The 15,419-nt window shown below is 38.2% G+C and overlaps 1 protein-coding gene across 1 annotated transcript in view; it reads left to right on the top strand.

Moving 5' to 3' along the window:
• HHIPL1 (HHIP like 1) overlaps positions 1-15,419 on the top strand; it is a 104,443-nt gene that overhangs the window by 19,200 nt on the left and 69,824 nt on the right. The window contains exon 4 of the mRNA XM_053697479.1: positions 5,220-5,548. Within this exon, the coding sequence (XP_053553454.1) occupies positions 5,220-5,548 (329 nt within the window). The remainder of the gene's footprint in view (positions 1-5,219; positions 5,549-15,419) is intronic.

Here is a 15,419-nt window from a genome sequence, read left to right as displayed (position 1 = left end):
TGTTTGCTTAGCATCTGGTTGTATTTATGGACAAGGATTAGAGCTGTGAGAGTGTGTGATGGGTGACAAGATTTAGTGCAGGCAGACATGCTGAGTTAGCATCTTTTATAAACTGGAATATACCTCCCCCTGTCCCAGATCTTGCAGCACTGTCACATGCTGTCCCTTCTGCAGCTTCCCCTAGGGCAAATGTCCCAGTTTTCTGTCAACCTTCTAGGGCACTTAGCTATACTAAGTTAAATAAACGACCATAGTTTTAAACACCTTTTATCTTGTTAGCTGTAGCTTAATTAATTCATTAAAATATACCTTTTATTTATATCATTTAAAAAGAATCTCCAAAAAGCAATGCATGATTCTTAAACACAAGTTTACTTGCATTCAAACCAATAATTAAAAACACCTTGAGTCAGTTTATTATTAACAGTGTAATCTATGTGGTGCTAATATGGATTATTTAGTTACAAATGATTTTGTTTCCAAATCACTGGTGCTCTATTGTTTATAATAAATTTAGGAATTATTAAAACAAAATGTTTCTAAAACACAATGTTGCAATACAAGCACCTGAGCTATGGACTAAACTCCTTTAAAGGGACACTAGACCCCAATTTTTTTTAATGATTCAGATAGAGCATGGAATTTAAAGCAATTTACTAATTTACTCCTATTATCAATTTTTCTTCATTCTCTTGCTATATTTATTTAAAATGCAGGAATCGAATGCTTAAGAGACGGACCATTTTTGGCTCAAAACCTGGGTTATGCTTGCTTATTGCTTTGCTAAATGTAGCCACCAATAAACAAGTGCTATCCAGGGTGCTGAACCTAAAATGGGCTGGCTACTGAGCTTTAAATCCCTGCTTTTTAAATAAAGATAGCAAGAGAACGAAGAAAACTTGATAGTAGGAGTAAATTAGAAAGTTGCTTAAAATTGCATGTTCTATCTGAATCAATAAAGAAAAAAAAATGGATTTAGTATCCCTTTAATCCGGGAGCTGCATTAGTGTTATGCTGTCTAATCCTGAATGCGTTTCCAAACCGCTATACAATTTTATAGGTTTTTTTTTGGTTTTTAGCTGACTTCAAGCAGTTTACAAATAGGAGTTAATATTCCACATGTAGCGCCCCTGAAGCGTTTCGCTCACACTTCTTTTTAAATTATATAAATAAAAAGTGTATTTTAATACAAAGTTAATTAATTAAGCTACAGTTAACAAGATAAAAGGTGTCTAAAACTCTCTATGGTAATTTATTTAGTATATCTAAATATTTGTTTTAGTTGGCATCACCCCTTCATATATATAACGCGCAGGCTATAAACTTATATTGTAGCTTAGTATTGAACCCTCTACATTTTTTGCTTTGTAAAACCTTCTAGAACACGTTCCAACTCAGAACAAACCGCTCACTCCCCTACACACAGCACATCGGCAGGCCCTCTTTAAGAGGCTCTACCTACCAAGCACTACTTGCACAAGTTCCCTTCAACCCTCTGTCCCACAAATATGTGAAATATTGGAAGGTATGCTACAACCATAAACTACAATACCCACAATTCAGTGTGATGCAAAAACAGAGGCAGAGAACCAGATCACCAGACAAACAATGGAATATAAAGTGGCTGGACTCAAGGGACAAGTTATGCTGTCAGTCTGCAGCTTTGAGTGTGGGAGCAGGGATTTAGCAGCGACTCAACTGAACTGAGATGAGGAATTGCAATCTTTTTTATATAGGAGTGGAGCAACTGTTTATCTTATTTGCATTTTGGCATTATGTTCCCTCATATAGGTAATTAATAAAGATTTTGAAAAATCGCACTGACCGCTTTAGTCACATTAGAGTTTCTTACTCTTTGTTCCCTATCCTTCAGCCAGCTGTTTATGCATGTGCTGATTTTGTACAATAGTTTCCCATATTGCAGGGTATCATCTGAATTTCCTTTATCTGAGTTACTTTCTCATAGACACAAATTATATTATTTAGCAAGATCAATTTTTCATAAAACCATTCGGGAACTTACTAATGATCTTGTTTGCTTGTATTAATTTTTTTATACAATCCCTTCTGAACCCTCCCAGTACTATTCAGTACCATTCACATTAGGGATGTCAGACTTACTGGTCTTTAATTCCCTGGGTGGGCTTCCTTTTTAAACAGTAGAATCACATCAGCTTTATACCTGTCCTTTGGTACCATAAATTAGGAAATTGAGGTTTTTAGGGTTTACTATTACCATATATTCCAAAATTGCATTACAATCCTTAGACATATTCCCTCTGGACCTAAAACTTTATTTAAAGGGACATGAAAAAAACTTTCACGATTGAGACAGACTGTGTCACTTTTTTCAACTTTTCAGTTTACTTTGATTATTCAAATATTTGTGCCCACATTCTAAGGCATCAGCTCCTACTGAGCATATGTACAGTAAGTGTTCACAGTATATAGTAACATTTTCTGTGTGCACATTTATATGTCTGTGATTGATAGCTGTCACATGATACTGCTCAAATTTAAATTCAAAGTAAACATTATTGCTATGTCTTGTTATTTTGCATTTGTTGATTATACTTTAAATCAGGCAGTTACACTAAAGCAATAGCTCAATTGCAATGTTTTGATTAACTGCAGAATAAAGCAATCTTTAAACTTTTACAATATATTGCAGCAGTTGAAAATTGCATTGCAAATAAGGTACAGAGAAAAAAAAGTTGTAAGATTTTTAAAATCTCTTGAATAAATTTGTTTCCTTTGCTCTTGGTCTAACGTCACATAATCATAATGTAAAATTATAGTAATAATAAGGTTAATTGCTCACAAGAATCATTCAGGAGTCAGAGCTTTGCAGACTGAGAAAGGAGGGGGGTTGAAAAAGTCATCAATTAATGCTCTGCGGATTTGCAGCGTTGCTCCGTATTTGACTGCGAAAGCAGTAACAGTTCCTGCATGTGTCCCGTTCTTTCTGCAGACGCTGCATTTTCCCCAATGACATTTCAGATCACAACATTGGAAAAAAATCTTAGGGTTATTCTTGCTGTCCTTTTCAATATTGTTTTATTGTTTTCCAATTAGCCTGTCTGATTGTCATTTTGCAAGTTTTTCTACATTCTTTGGGGTCGATTTACCAATGTCTGGTGGACATGATTTGCTGTAGAGTATCATGTCCGACAGACATTGCTGAATGCCGACAGCATGCGCTGTCGGCATTTAACATGGCACAAGCAGTTCTGGTGAACTGCTTGTGCAATGCCGCTCAGGGGGTGTCAATCAACCCGATCGTATAGGATTGGACGGATTGATGTCCGCAGCCTCAGCAGCCGACCAGTTGTTTCCGGCAAGCATGAAGGCTCTCACGGAAACAGGTGCATCAGGGGCCATTCGGCCCTTGATAAATCGGCCCCATTGTCTTTTTTCTGTTTGTTCAGTCACATTAATTGGATTTATTCATTTTCATTTTATTTGCATGAGATGTGAGAAATGTATATCTGTTCAACTTAAAGGGATACAAAACACTTTAAAATTGTGCATAGTACCATAGCTTTGCAATATACTATCATATATTTTTACCCCCTGTTATGTACTTTAGCTCTGAAAACTGCTGATTTTATAATTCTCATAGATGGAAATATATAAAGCAGACTTTTCAATGCTAACCCTGCTACATATATGTCTCTATATAGCTTTTACAGAAAACAACTGCAAAACAAGCCCCTTTTTACTAACATGATAACCATGGGTAGCCTTGTCATCTCCAAACTCGTGCTTGTATTGGCTCCACCAAATGAAGCAAGTGGGTGGAGTTTGGCTATTGAAAAACAAGTGCAGCATACAAGATGTTAATTTGTTTTAAAAATGTACTTGTCTGATATGTTATTCTTTAGCAACACAACATAAATATCTTGTAATTACAAGATTCCAGTGTCTCTTTAAATATCTTCTATTCAACTTCAGTAAGTTTATTAAAATACCTCTTGTCCCAATTTATTCAGGTTCAGGATTCTGTTAAAGGGACAGTGTAGTGTACTGTGATTTTTTTCCTCCCCTTTAAATTGTTCCCAATTATTCAGTTTTACCTGCTGGAATGTTTACAAATAACTCCTTTTTCTTTATTATTTCATTTGAAATAGCTGAGTTTGCCTGTTGTATCCCCAACTGTCCTGACATTTCAGTACTTAAAGGGACACTGAACACAATTTTTTTCTTTTGTGATTCAAATAGAGCATGCAATTTTAAGCAACTTTCTGATTTACTCCTATTATCATTTTTTCTTCATTCCCTTGCTATCTTTATTTGAAAAAGAAGGCATCTAAGCTATTTTTTGGATCAGACAGCACTTTTTTATTGGTCGGTTATATTAATCCACCAATCAGCAAGAACAACCCAGGTTGTTCACCAAAAATGGGCCGGCATCTAAACTTACATTCTTGCTTTTAAAATAAAGATACCAAGAGAATGAAGAGAATTTGATAATAGGAGTAAATTAGAAAGTTGCTTAAAATTGCATGCTTTATCAGAATCACGAAACACAAAATTTGGGTTCAGTGTCCATTTAAGTATTGGTCATAGAAAAACTATGTAAACAAGAATGACAACAACAAATCACGCTCCCAGTGTGTGAGGGGGATTAGGAGAAGCACTAAACACTAATACTAATTGGCCACGGACTCTCTGGCCTAGTTTCCATTGCTGTTGTAAACTCTGAAAACTGGTGGTAACATAAAACATCGCCATAGACTTTGATAGATTCACTTGTTACCATTCGTTTACACAGTTTAAACAGCATTAGTTGCCATTAGTTTGCACACCAGTTAAACTTAAGTCTAATCACAGAAAATGCAGCATTTCTGCAGAAAAAACAGGACACACGCAGGAACTGTTAGTGTTTTCACTTTGCTCCACATCAGTCTGTTCTCTTCAAACATTGCTCTGCTCTGGCTGCACTGTGTACATTTTCCTTAACACAAAGCAAGTGCTGTTTGAAGAGAACAGTCAAATACAGAGCAGCGCAGCAGAGCTGCATAGTGGCAGCACATTGATTGATGACTGGCTCCTAGGGATTTTTTCAAACTTGTCCTTAAGCCTTTTCTTGTCCTGAATGTGAGCAATGCACTTTTTTTATTACTTTATTATTACCTTAGTACCAGATGTTAGACCAAGAGCAAAGGAAACCCATTTATTCAAGAGGCTGTTTCTCACCACAGTTTTTTCATTCACAGGTCAACATTGCTTGGGAAAGTATTACGTATTAATGTGAACCACAATGACCACGGCCCTCTGTATAAAATCCCTCCAGACAATCCATTCGTCAATGACCCAGCGGCGCGACCTGAAGTCTATGCATACGGGGTGAGAAACATGTGGCGCTGTTCTTTTGATAGGGGAGACCCCAAGACAAAGGAAGGGAAAGGACGGCTTTTCTGTGGAGATGTAGGACAGAATAAATTCGAAGAGGTCGACATTGTAGAGAAAGGAAAGAATTATGGCTGGAGGGCAAGAGAAGGATTCAGCTGTTATGATAAGAAACTTTGTGCCAATTCCTCATTAGGTAATGACACAATGTACTATATTTTAAAATTATTAAAGGGACATTGCGCTCAATCCTTTTCTCTCATGTATATGAAAGAGTAGCATATACACATGTCTAAAAAAAAAAAAAAAGGTTAAAGGGACATTGTTTTGAACAAAATTAAGTGCTCTAATGCTGTAGAGCAATGCTGGTCCTAAGAAGGCAATATCCTGTAAACCAATTGGAAGTTGGCCCTGCCTATTATGTTCAGTTTGAGGGGCCTATTTATCATGTGTCTGGCGGATATGATCCGCTGTAGCGATCATGTCCGCCAGACATCGATAAATGCTGACAGCATACACTGTCGGCATTTATCATTGCACAAGCATTCCTTGTGAAATGCTTGTGCAATGCTGCCCCCTGCAGATTTGCGGCCAATCAGCCGCTAGCAGGGGGTGTCAATCATTGCTGTCCGCCGCCTCAGAGGTGGCGGACGAGTTAAAGAGCAGCGTACTGAAGACCGCTGCTTATTAACTTATGTTTCCTAGGAGCCTGAAGGCGCGCTAAGAAACAGCTGCATGTAGCAGCATTTGGGGCATAATAAATCGGCACCTGAGAGTTGTAATGCCTGCGGCTCCAAAGTGGGACTTTACCTATGTATTTAACCACATTGTGGAGGTTAAAAATACTATTTATTCAGGATGACACAACACATATTTTCAAGAGTGTTTTCTTTAATCTAATGCAAGGAAAATATGCATCTCTATATTTGTGCACATGGCAGTGAGTTTTTCAACAAGTACTCGGTCCTTTGTGTGTGTCTAGAGATCTAAAAAGATGAAATCTTTAATTGTACAAAAAAAAGAAGTATTATCCATATATCAGTACTTTTTTCTGAACTACTGACTGGCTGTCGGCATTTATCATTGCACAGGCATTCCTTGTGAAATGCTTGTGCAATGCCTCCCCCTGCAGATTCACGGCCAATCAACCGCTAGCAGGGGGTGTCAATCAACACGATCGTATGCGATCGGGCGGATTGCTGTACGCCGTCTCAGAGGTGGCAGACAAGTTAAGGAGCAACGTTCTAAAGACCGCTGCTTCTTAACTTATATTTCCGGCGAGCCTGAAGGCTCGCGCAGAAACAGCTGCATATAGCAGCATTTGGGACATAATAAATCGGCCCCTGAGACTTGTAATGCCTGCAGCTCCAAAGTGGGACTTTACCTATGTTTTTAACCACATTGTGGAGGTTAAACACATAACTATTTATTCAGGATGACACAACACATATTTTCAAGAGTGTTTTATTTAATCTAATACAAGGAAAATAAGCAGCTCCATATTTCTGCGAATGGCAGTGAGCGTTTGCGCTACAATGTCCCTTTAACCTCAGTTTCAAAATCAAATTCAACTTTCATTATTTAGAGAGTGCAATTAAAAAAAACAAAACTTTTTACAGCTTGTTTCTATTATGAAAATGGGTTTGTTTTTTTATGAACCATCCTAATTTTCCTTTTTTTTACAAAGGTTACAAGAGAATGAAGCATATTTGATAATAGGAATAAAATTATTGTTCTTTTTTTAATTAAAAGTGCGTTATTTAAATCATGAAATTTTAATTTGAACTTTAATGTTCCTGGAAATAGTAGCATATTTTGTCAGCATTAATTGCTCTTATCATTAACTGATGATTTACGTTTAACCCTTAGCTTCAGAGAGGGCTGCATCAATTCTGGGTTATGCAGCCCTGGTGCCTGTAGGTTCCAAAATCTGAAGCACCCCTTGCGGTGCCGGTGACCTTTACTAAGATGGCCGCCAGCAGTGAACTAACATCACAGGGCATATGCGGTGGCCATCATTGTTAAGGCTTGGAACAGCCAAAGGCTTAGATAAGTCTATGTAGTTACGCAGCTGTGCATAGGGCTTGCATGCCGCCCCTCACACTGCTTAATACCCAGCTGCCCTGACAAGCAACAATATGAACCATACCTGTATCTTGTTTTTTTCTCTTACTATAGTACTATAGTACTGAAATATCACAGAGTTATTACACATTATTACCAAATATTACTACACAGCTTCAGACCCACCCCCAGTCACACTTGTGCAGTAGCTGTCCCAGCTCGCACTGGCTTATACAGCATCCCATTACCACTGCGGCTGGTGCTGAGTGTAAAGATGGCGATGTGGGTAGTTAGCAGTGTTAACTGGCTGACCAGTATTTATTATAGGCAGAGACAGGGGCCCCTCAATCGAGGGCACCTGTAGGCACATGCCTACTCTGCCTTATTATAAATCCGGCTTTGAAATGTACCCTAGTCGCAATAAGGCCTAGATGACAAGTGGAGAACAAAAATATTAGTGCTATTGTGTATGAACCTGTCATGAGCTCCTCCAATAGCGTTTCTATTTTTGCTCTATTTTTGCTTGCTATTGCAATAACAAAGTCATTGTTATTGTTGTGCACTAATATCTGCATGTTGGATAGTGCTGGTGTGTTAATTCCCTCACATAATAGACTTCTAGGGGAGCTCAGTAAAATTAATGTTGGATATCACTTCAGCGCTAAGCAGGTGGTGCGTTAAGCTAATGGTATGAAAATTGTGGAGTTCTGCATGAAGTTGATGTGCAACACCACTTGTAATCGCTGCTTGTAATATGATCACATTGAGTTTGCAAATAGCGCTCTATTAAAAGTACAGGGCGCGTTAAAAAAAGTTTCAGCCACATTAAGAATCTTTGGTTAAAATATTTAACCATCTACTTGTAATACTAGTTAGTGCGCTGTTATTTTCACAAGATCGCACAAAAGATAATGCACCCTGTGCTATCGATTATGCAACACTTGTAATGTAGCCCTCACTGCTTGCAATATACTCGTCTGCAAAAATATTTATTTTAAAATATATTTCTGCTATTGTGGTGTTTTAATTGGTATGTGACCCACAGTAAATGGGTAGCTCACACGCATGCACATTCCTCTCCCTTACAGGCGCATGCAAACTGAGCATGAGTAGGAATCAAATGTGTCTGCACATTGGCATATGTTTGCATGTATATTAAAATGTATCACTATAGAGTACTGTTTTTTAAAACTGTCCCCAGGCCTCCCTAACAGGCCAGATTTTGAGGATATCTAAACTAGAGCAAAGGTGACATAATCAGCTGATTAGTAAACATTTTACCTGTTCTCACCCCAGATAATCCTGAGAATCTGTCCTGTTATGGAGGCTTGAGGGCAGGTTTGAAAACCAGTGCTCAGAGGTAATAGATTTTAAAATGTTTTGCCTTAAATACCAGATTGTGCGCTATTAGTGCAAGGTCAATATATGGAAAGCCCACCCTGAACTATCAGTATAGCTCCACTTGTAATCTAGGCCATAATGCAGAAGTATGTATACTGTCAGTTAAACAAAAGCCAAAGGCGAGATTTCATGAAGCAATATTTTTACAGTTTTACACCTGCCAATCAATTTTTTTTACCTGCTAATTATTATATTAACTATGTGAACTTGGCCAAAATTATATGCAAACAATAATGCAAAAAAACATTGACATTGTTCATTTTCAATAGCTTCCTATAGCAAGATGTCATGTTAGTCCACTTTTCATTTCTTATCAATTTTGAAAGCATTTAAAGGGACACAACATCAAAAATGTCATGGTTCAGAAAGAACTCGCAGTTTTAAAGGGACACTGAACCCAAATTTTATCTTTCATGATTCAGATAGAGCATGCAATTTTAAGCAAATTTCTAATTTACTCCTATTATCATTTTTTCTTCATTTTCTTGCTATCTTTATTTGAAAAGCAAGAATGTAAATTTAGAAGCCGGACCATTTTTTTTTTCTTTTCAAACTTTATTTATATCACAGGAGACATAGGCACAAAAAAACAATGACAGCCTCAGAATACAATACATACATGAGAAAGTTATTGCATCCTGAAAAATACAGGACTCTGGCGAAAGTGCGATATAAAGAAAGTCCAGTATTGAGTGTAACTCAATAGTCCCGTATCAAGATATCAGTGAAGTCAAGGGTCATGCCTCCTCTCTCCGCCCTTTTTCCTCTTTTCTTTAAATAATTACAATAAACAACAACAATATAAAAAAACATAACAAATAATACTAAAATGAAAAAGGGGGATACGCAACAAAGCCTGTTGCATCCCATTCTTACTTACCCGGAGCCCTCCTGGACCGCCAGCCGCAGAGTGATAATGAGAGTGATCTGAGATAATGAATATAAGGAATGGATAATGGTGGGGTGTACCTACATATCACATGATTGTGTTAGAAAAACACCAATTTCCCCTGAGGTTTTCCTTCAGGATGAATTCACTGCCTCTAAATGGATATAGGACACGCTCTCTAATAATGTCAGGTAAGTCTAATAAATAGAATGCCCATTTCTTTATGAATCTAGCTATCCTCTGTTCAATATTCCCCCTAACATCTGCTTGTTCTATGAGCATCTGGGTATGTAACCTAGTGAATAATTTTTGAAAGGGTGGGGATGAACTATCTGCCCAGTGTTGTAAAATCAATTGTCTTGCAATCAAAATAGACACAGATACGAGAGTGTCATGGAGGCAAACGTTGTGCTCTGGAAGTAAAAACAGGACCCGTTGTGCTGAGAGGGAAATCTGAGTTTTAGTTACTTTAGACAGCCAGTAGGTTAATTTACTCCAAAACCATTTTAGCTTAGGGCAATCCCAGAACAGATGGATCCAGTCCGGGTTTGCATAGTTGCATTTAACGTACGTGTCTTTTGCTCCAGGTATCCATTTGGCCCTAAGGGCCGGGGTAATGTATGCTTGTTGGAGGATTTTGGTGTGTGTTTCTCTCAAATTTGCTGATAACGTAATAGTTCTAACTTCTGTGAAACTGCCTAAAAGCCCTTCGTGATCAATCTCTATGGTTCTACATCTAGACCATTTCAATACTAGTTTTTGAACGGCAAGGTTATCAAAATGTTTGAGCACTAGGTTGTATATGTTTGCTAGCTTGTTTAGCCAGTGAGCATAGTGTGGTTAAATTGTTGTTTTCCGTGTGTAGGAGACCATCGGCTTTTTATTGTGAGACATAATGCCTACATTGTAGGTATGCAAATCTATGCGTGTTTGGAAGCAGATATGTATTTTGTAAATCTTGAAAGGGGTGAACCACAAGGGTCAGAGGGTTAAAAAATTGTACGATTTTTGTGAGGCCCCTTTCTTGCCATGTTCGAAATACCTCGGTGGTATATCCAGGCAGAAAAGAAAGATTATCCTGGATTGGGGGAAATTTGCTAGTAGTAAATTGTATACCCCATAACTTTCCCAATTTGGCCCATGCCCTCAGTGGGTCTCTAAATAAGATGTGATGTTGGATTTTCAGAGGTAAAGAGTTAAGTTTGGCATGTGGTAGAAAAGCAAGGTGTATTGGGCACATAATGCTTGTCTCTACTTTCATTCCCAACTAACCAGTCCAGCACTATCTTTGTCAATGTCGCCCAATTATACCAAGCAATGTTTGGGAGGCGCAACCCTCCCCTGTCATAAGGCATGACCAAAGTGGATCTATTTATTCTTTGTTTCTTTCCTTGCCAAATGAAGTGGCCAATAGTCGACTGGAGTATTTTTGTGTCCTTATGCGTCAACAATAAAGGGAGCATTTGTAAGGGGTAGAGTATCTTGGGCAGAGCTATCATCTTAAAAAGATGTATTCTGCCAGTTAATGACAAAGGGAGTCCGCTCCATCCCTGTAGCATGTCCCTTATATTTGGAATCATCTTACCTATGTTTAAAGGGTATAATTTAGAGGGATCAATATGAATCTGTATGCCTAAATATTTGAATGTGCCATCTGTTATCTGCAGTCCGCAATTTAATCTGTTATGTTTAGTATTTTTCAGCCAGGTTAACTCCGATTTGTCTCTGTTGATTTTATAACCGGAGAATGATCCGAAAATGTCTGTGATTTTAAGGAGTTGGGGTATACCATCATCCGGGTTGCCTATGAACAAAAGAAGATCATCTGCATAAAGTGATAAGTGTTGCCTAAGTCCATTAATTTCTAGTCCCTCGCTATGCTGTCGGATGTAGCAGGCCAGTGGCTCTATGGCCAGGTCAAAGAGGAGGGGTGACAAGGGGCATCCTTGTCGGGTTCCCCTTTGTAAGTCAAAAGGTGTAGACAGTCCGCCATTAATGATCAATGAGGCCTTAGGGGCTGTATATAGTTTTTGGATCAGATTAAAGAAAGCAGGAACATAGATGGTCCCATTCAATCCTATCAAAAGCCTTTTCGGCGTCTAACGCCAAAAGGCAAGTGCCTTGTAAATCAGTATCTGAATCTGAGTGGGTGCCATACCAGTAATGGGCGGATACTGCCAAGGTCTTTCTTAGGTTTACCACTGAGGATCGTCCTGTGATGAATCCTGTCTGGTCGGGGTGGACCAACAGGGGAAGGACTTGTGCCAATCTGTCTGCTAATATTTTCGTCAGTAATTTATAATCACTGTTGAGCAGCGAAATGGGCCTGTAAGAGAAGCCGGCCCATTTTTGGTGAACAGCCTAGGTTGTCCTTGCTGATTGGTGGATAAATGCTGTCCAGGGTCTGAACCAAAAAATTGCTGACTCCTTAGCTTAGATGTCTTCTATTTCAAATAATGATAGCAAGAGAACAAAGAAAAATTGATAATAGGAGTAAATTAAAAAGTTGCTTAAAATTGCTGCCTGCTCTATTTGAATCATGAAATAAAAAATTTGGGTTTAGTGTCCCTTTAAAAAGCTCCAGTTTACTTCATTCTCTTTGTACAGATTGTTAAAACTTAGCTCCTTTCCTTGATATACATATAGTGCTCAGGACAAGTGCACACTCCTGAGCTTACCTCCGATTGCTGTTCAACAAGAAATACTTTGGGAACAAAGTAAATTTGATAACAAAGGTAAAACTGGAAAGATTTTAAAATTACACACAATAATTTGAATCATGGAAGTTTAATTCTGGATCTCATGTCCATTTAAAGGGACATGAAACTCAAAATGTTTCTTTCATGATTCAGATAGAGAATACAATTTAAAAAAAAGTTTCCAATGTACTTCTATTATCAGATTTACTTTGTTCTTTTCTTATTATTTGTTGAAGGGGTATCTACATAGGTAGCGTTCACACATGTCTGGAGCATTACATGACAGGAAATACTGCTGCCATATAGTGCTGCAGACACGTGCACTCTCCTGAGCTTACCTTCATACTTTTCAACAAAGGATAACAAGAAAACAAAGACAATTTGATAATAGAAGAGGATTGGAAAGTTGTTTAAAAATTGTATGTTCTATCTGAATAATGAAAGAAACATTTGGGTTTTTATGTCCCTTTAATGCTGTATCTAAAAGCAAGTGTAACATTGATTTCTTTCACCAGTTACAAACTGAAATCCATCTTCGTCATAAAGAACTGTAAACGTTTTACCTTATATTTAGCGTTTGTGACTCTACAGCTCTATTAAATCATCAGTGTTGCCTCAGGATTCTGTGCTAGTGGTTCAGGACCCATGTGTAGTTTTATGAGATACTTAGAGTATTTATTGGAAGGTTTCTAGCACATTGCAGACATAAAATACCGGTATTGTGCCAAGCGCTAATGTAAATGTATATTCTGTGTGGAATTTTCCATATCCTCTAACTCTGCAAATCCAGGGGCCTGGAAGCTACAGCTCTTACAATTTAACCTAATGTTTTTATGTAGCTCCTTATACAGGTGGGTTCCCTAGTTTAGAGAAAAAATAAATACATATTTATTCTATCACCAGCTAGTGAGGATATGAGTGGCTAGGGACAGGGCACCGTATAATTAATTGTGGTGATCCTGGTGCAAGGAGTTTAAATAATTAAATTAATCAAAGAGAAGATTAAAAGTAAAGCTAATCCTGCAACCCCCTATTAAGCCAATCAAATACATAATGCAGACACCTGGGACATTAAACCCAAATTTTTTCTTTCATGATTCAGATAGAGAATACCATTTTAAACAACTTTCTAATTTACTTTTATTATTTTCTTGATATTCTTTCCTGAAAAGCATATCTAGATAGGCTCAGTAGCTTCTGGTTGGTGGCTGCACATAGATGCCTCATGTGATTGGCTCACCAATGTGCATTGCTATTTCTGTAACAAAGGGTATCTAAAGATTGCAGCAAATTAGATAATAGAAGTAAATTGGAATGTTGTTTAAAATTGTATTCTCTATCTGAATCGTGAAGGAAAATTTTGGGGTTTAATAGCCCTTTAAGAACAAATCAGTGTATACATCACACTCATATTAAGTAAATATACATACACACTAAATGGTATATGGGCACCCTTACTAATTGTTAAGTTCAGGTGTTTCAGCCACACCGATTGCTAACAGGTGCATAAACTCAAGCACATAACAATACAATCTTCATGAACATCTGTTATCTAAAATATACACACATAACATAGAGGTAACTCATATATAAAAATTCTCCCAGTAATAGCTATGTGAATAGGTCATCTATCGCCTACTCAAGAGCTTAGCCTTATACAAGCAACAAGGTTTTAAACCACTCGCATATAGGGCCAGATTACGAGTGGAGCGGAAAATTGCGCTTACACGAGCACAATATTTGTGCTCCACTCAGTAATACCAGCGCACGCAATTGCAGGGTAGCTTTGCACTCATGAGAGGGCACTTCCATAGGCTCCAATGGGAGCCTCATTCTCATACCATCAGACATGGCTGAGAACCTAGCACAGCGAAGGGAGTAAGTCGCACGGCAATGGGCAGCAAAGTGTAAATATATATATATATATATATTTATGTGTTTATATGTACTGAAGAGCTTAGTGACTTCAAACATGGCACTGTCATAGGCTTTGCCACAACTTAGTTTGGGACATTTCTACCTTACTAGATTTGTAACAACAGTCCCACCATGAAGTGGTAGACCACGCAAACTCATAGAGTTGGGCTGCTGAGAGTTTCAGCACATATTGAGTAAATATCGGCAAATCATCTGTTGCATCACTCACTTAAGTACAAGAATTGCGTGTCGGGACTTAATGAAATGGGTTTGCATGGCCGAACAGCTGTACACAAGCCTCACATCTACATGACAAGCACCTGCTGGAGTGATCTAAAGCATGCCACCACTGCACTATGGAGCAGTGGAAATGTGTTCTCTGGAGTGATGAATCACATTTCATTTTCTGACAGTCTGATGGAAGAATCTGAGTGTGGCGGATGCCAGCAGAACGATTTCTACAGGATGGATAATGGCTTGGGGCTGTTTTTCCAGGTTTTGGCTAGTCCCCTTAGCTTCAGTGGAGGGTCATGCCAAAAAAACATTGTAGCCAATTTGCTCCTTTTCCAGCATGACTGTGCCCCTTTGCACAAAGAAAGGTCCTTGAAGACCTGGTTTAACGAGTTTGGTGTGGAGGAAATCTTGTGGCCTGCACAGAGCCCTGACCTCAACTCCACTCGACACCTTTGGGATAAATTGTAACCCCGATTGCAAGCCAGACCTTGTCATCTAACATCAATGGTGGACCTCAGAGACTCTTCAAAATCTTGTGGAAAACCTTCCCAGAAGAGTTGCAGTTGTTATAGCTGCAAATGGGAGTCCATATTAATGTACATGCTTTTGAAATGTGATTTTAATGTTGATTAAATAAAGCAAAGTTCTTTCAAGAAGGAGTGCTCTAGACATATGTTTGCTGAATTATGGGATGGGGATTAAGCAGAATCCATAGTCTGCAACAGCACTGTTGTATTCCAGACTGTCTGCTGTATGTATACAGTGCATGGTTTTGGAATGAGATGTCCAACAACCTCATATAGGTGTGATTGACAAGTGTCTATATATCAGACCCTCCTCAAGAATCAGCCGCTAGCAGGAGT

Source organism: Bombina bombina, chromosome 1 (assembly GCF_027579735.1).
Source record: "Bombina bombina isolate aBomBom1 chromosome 1, aBomBom1.pri, whole genome shotgun sequence".
NCBI lineage: Eukaryota > Metazoa > Chordata > Amphibia > Anura > Bombinatoridae > Bombina > Bombina bombina.
Note: the sequence above shows the minus strand (reverse complement) of the source record. Positions and strands in the feature narration are given on the sequence as shown.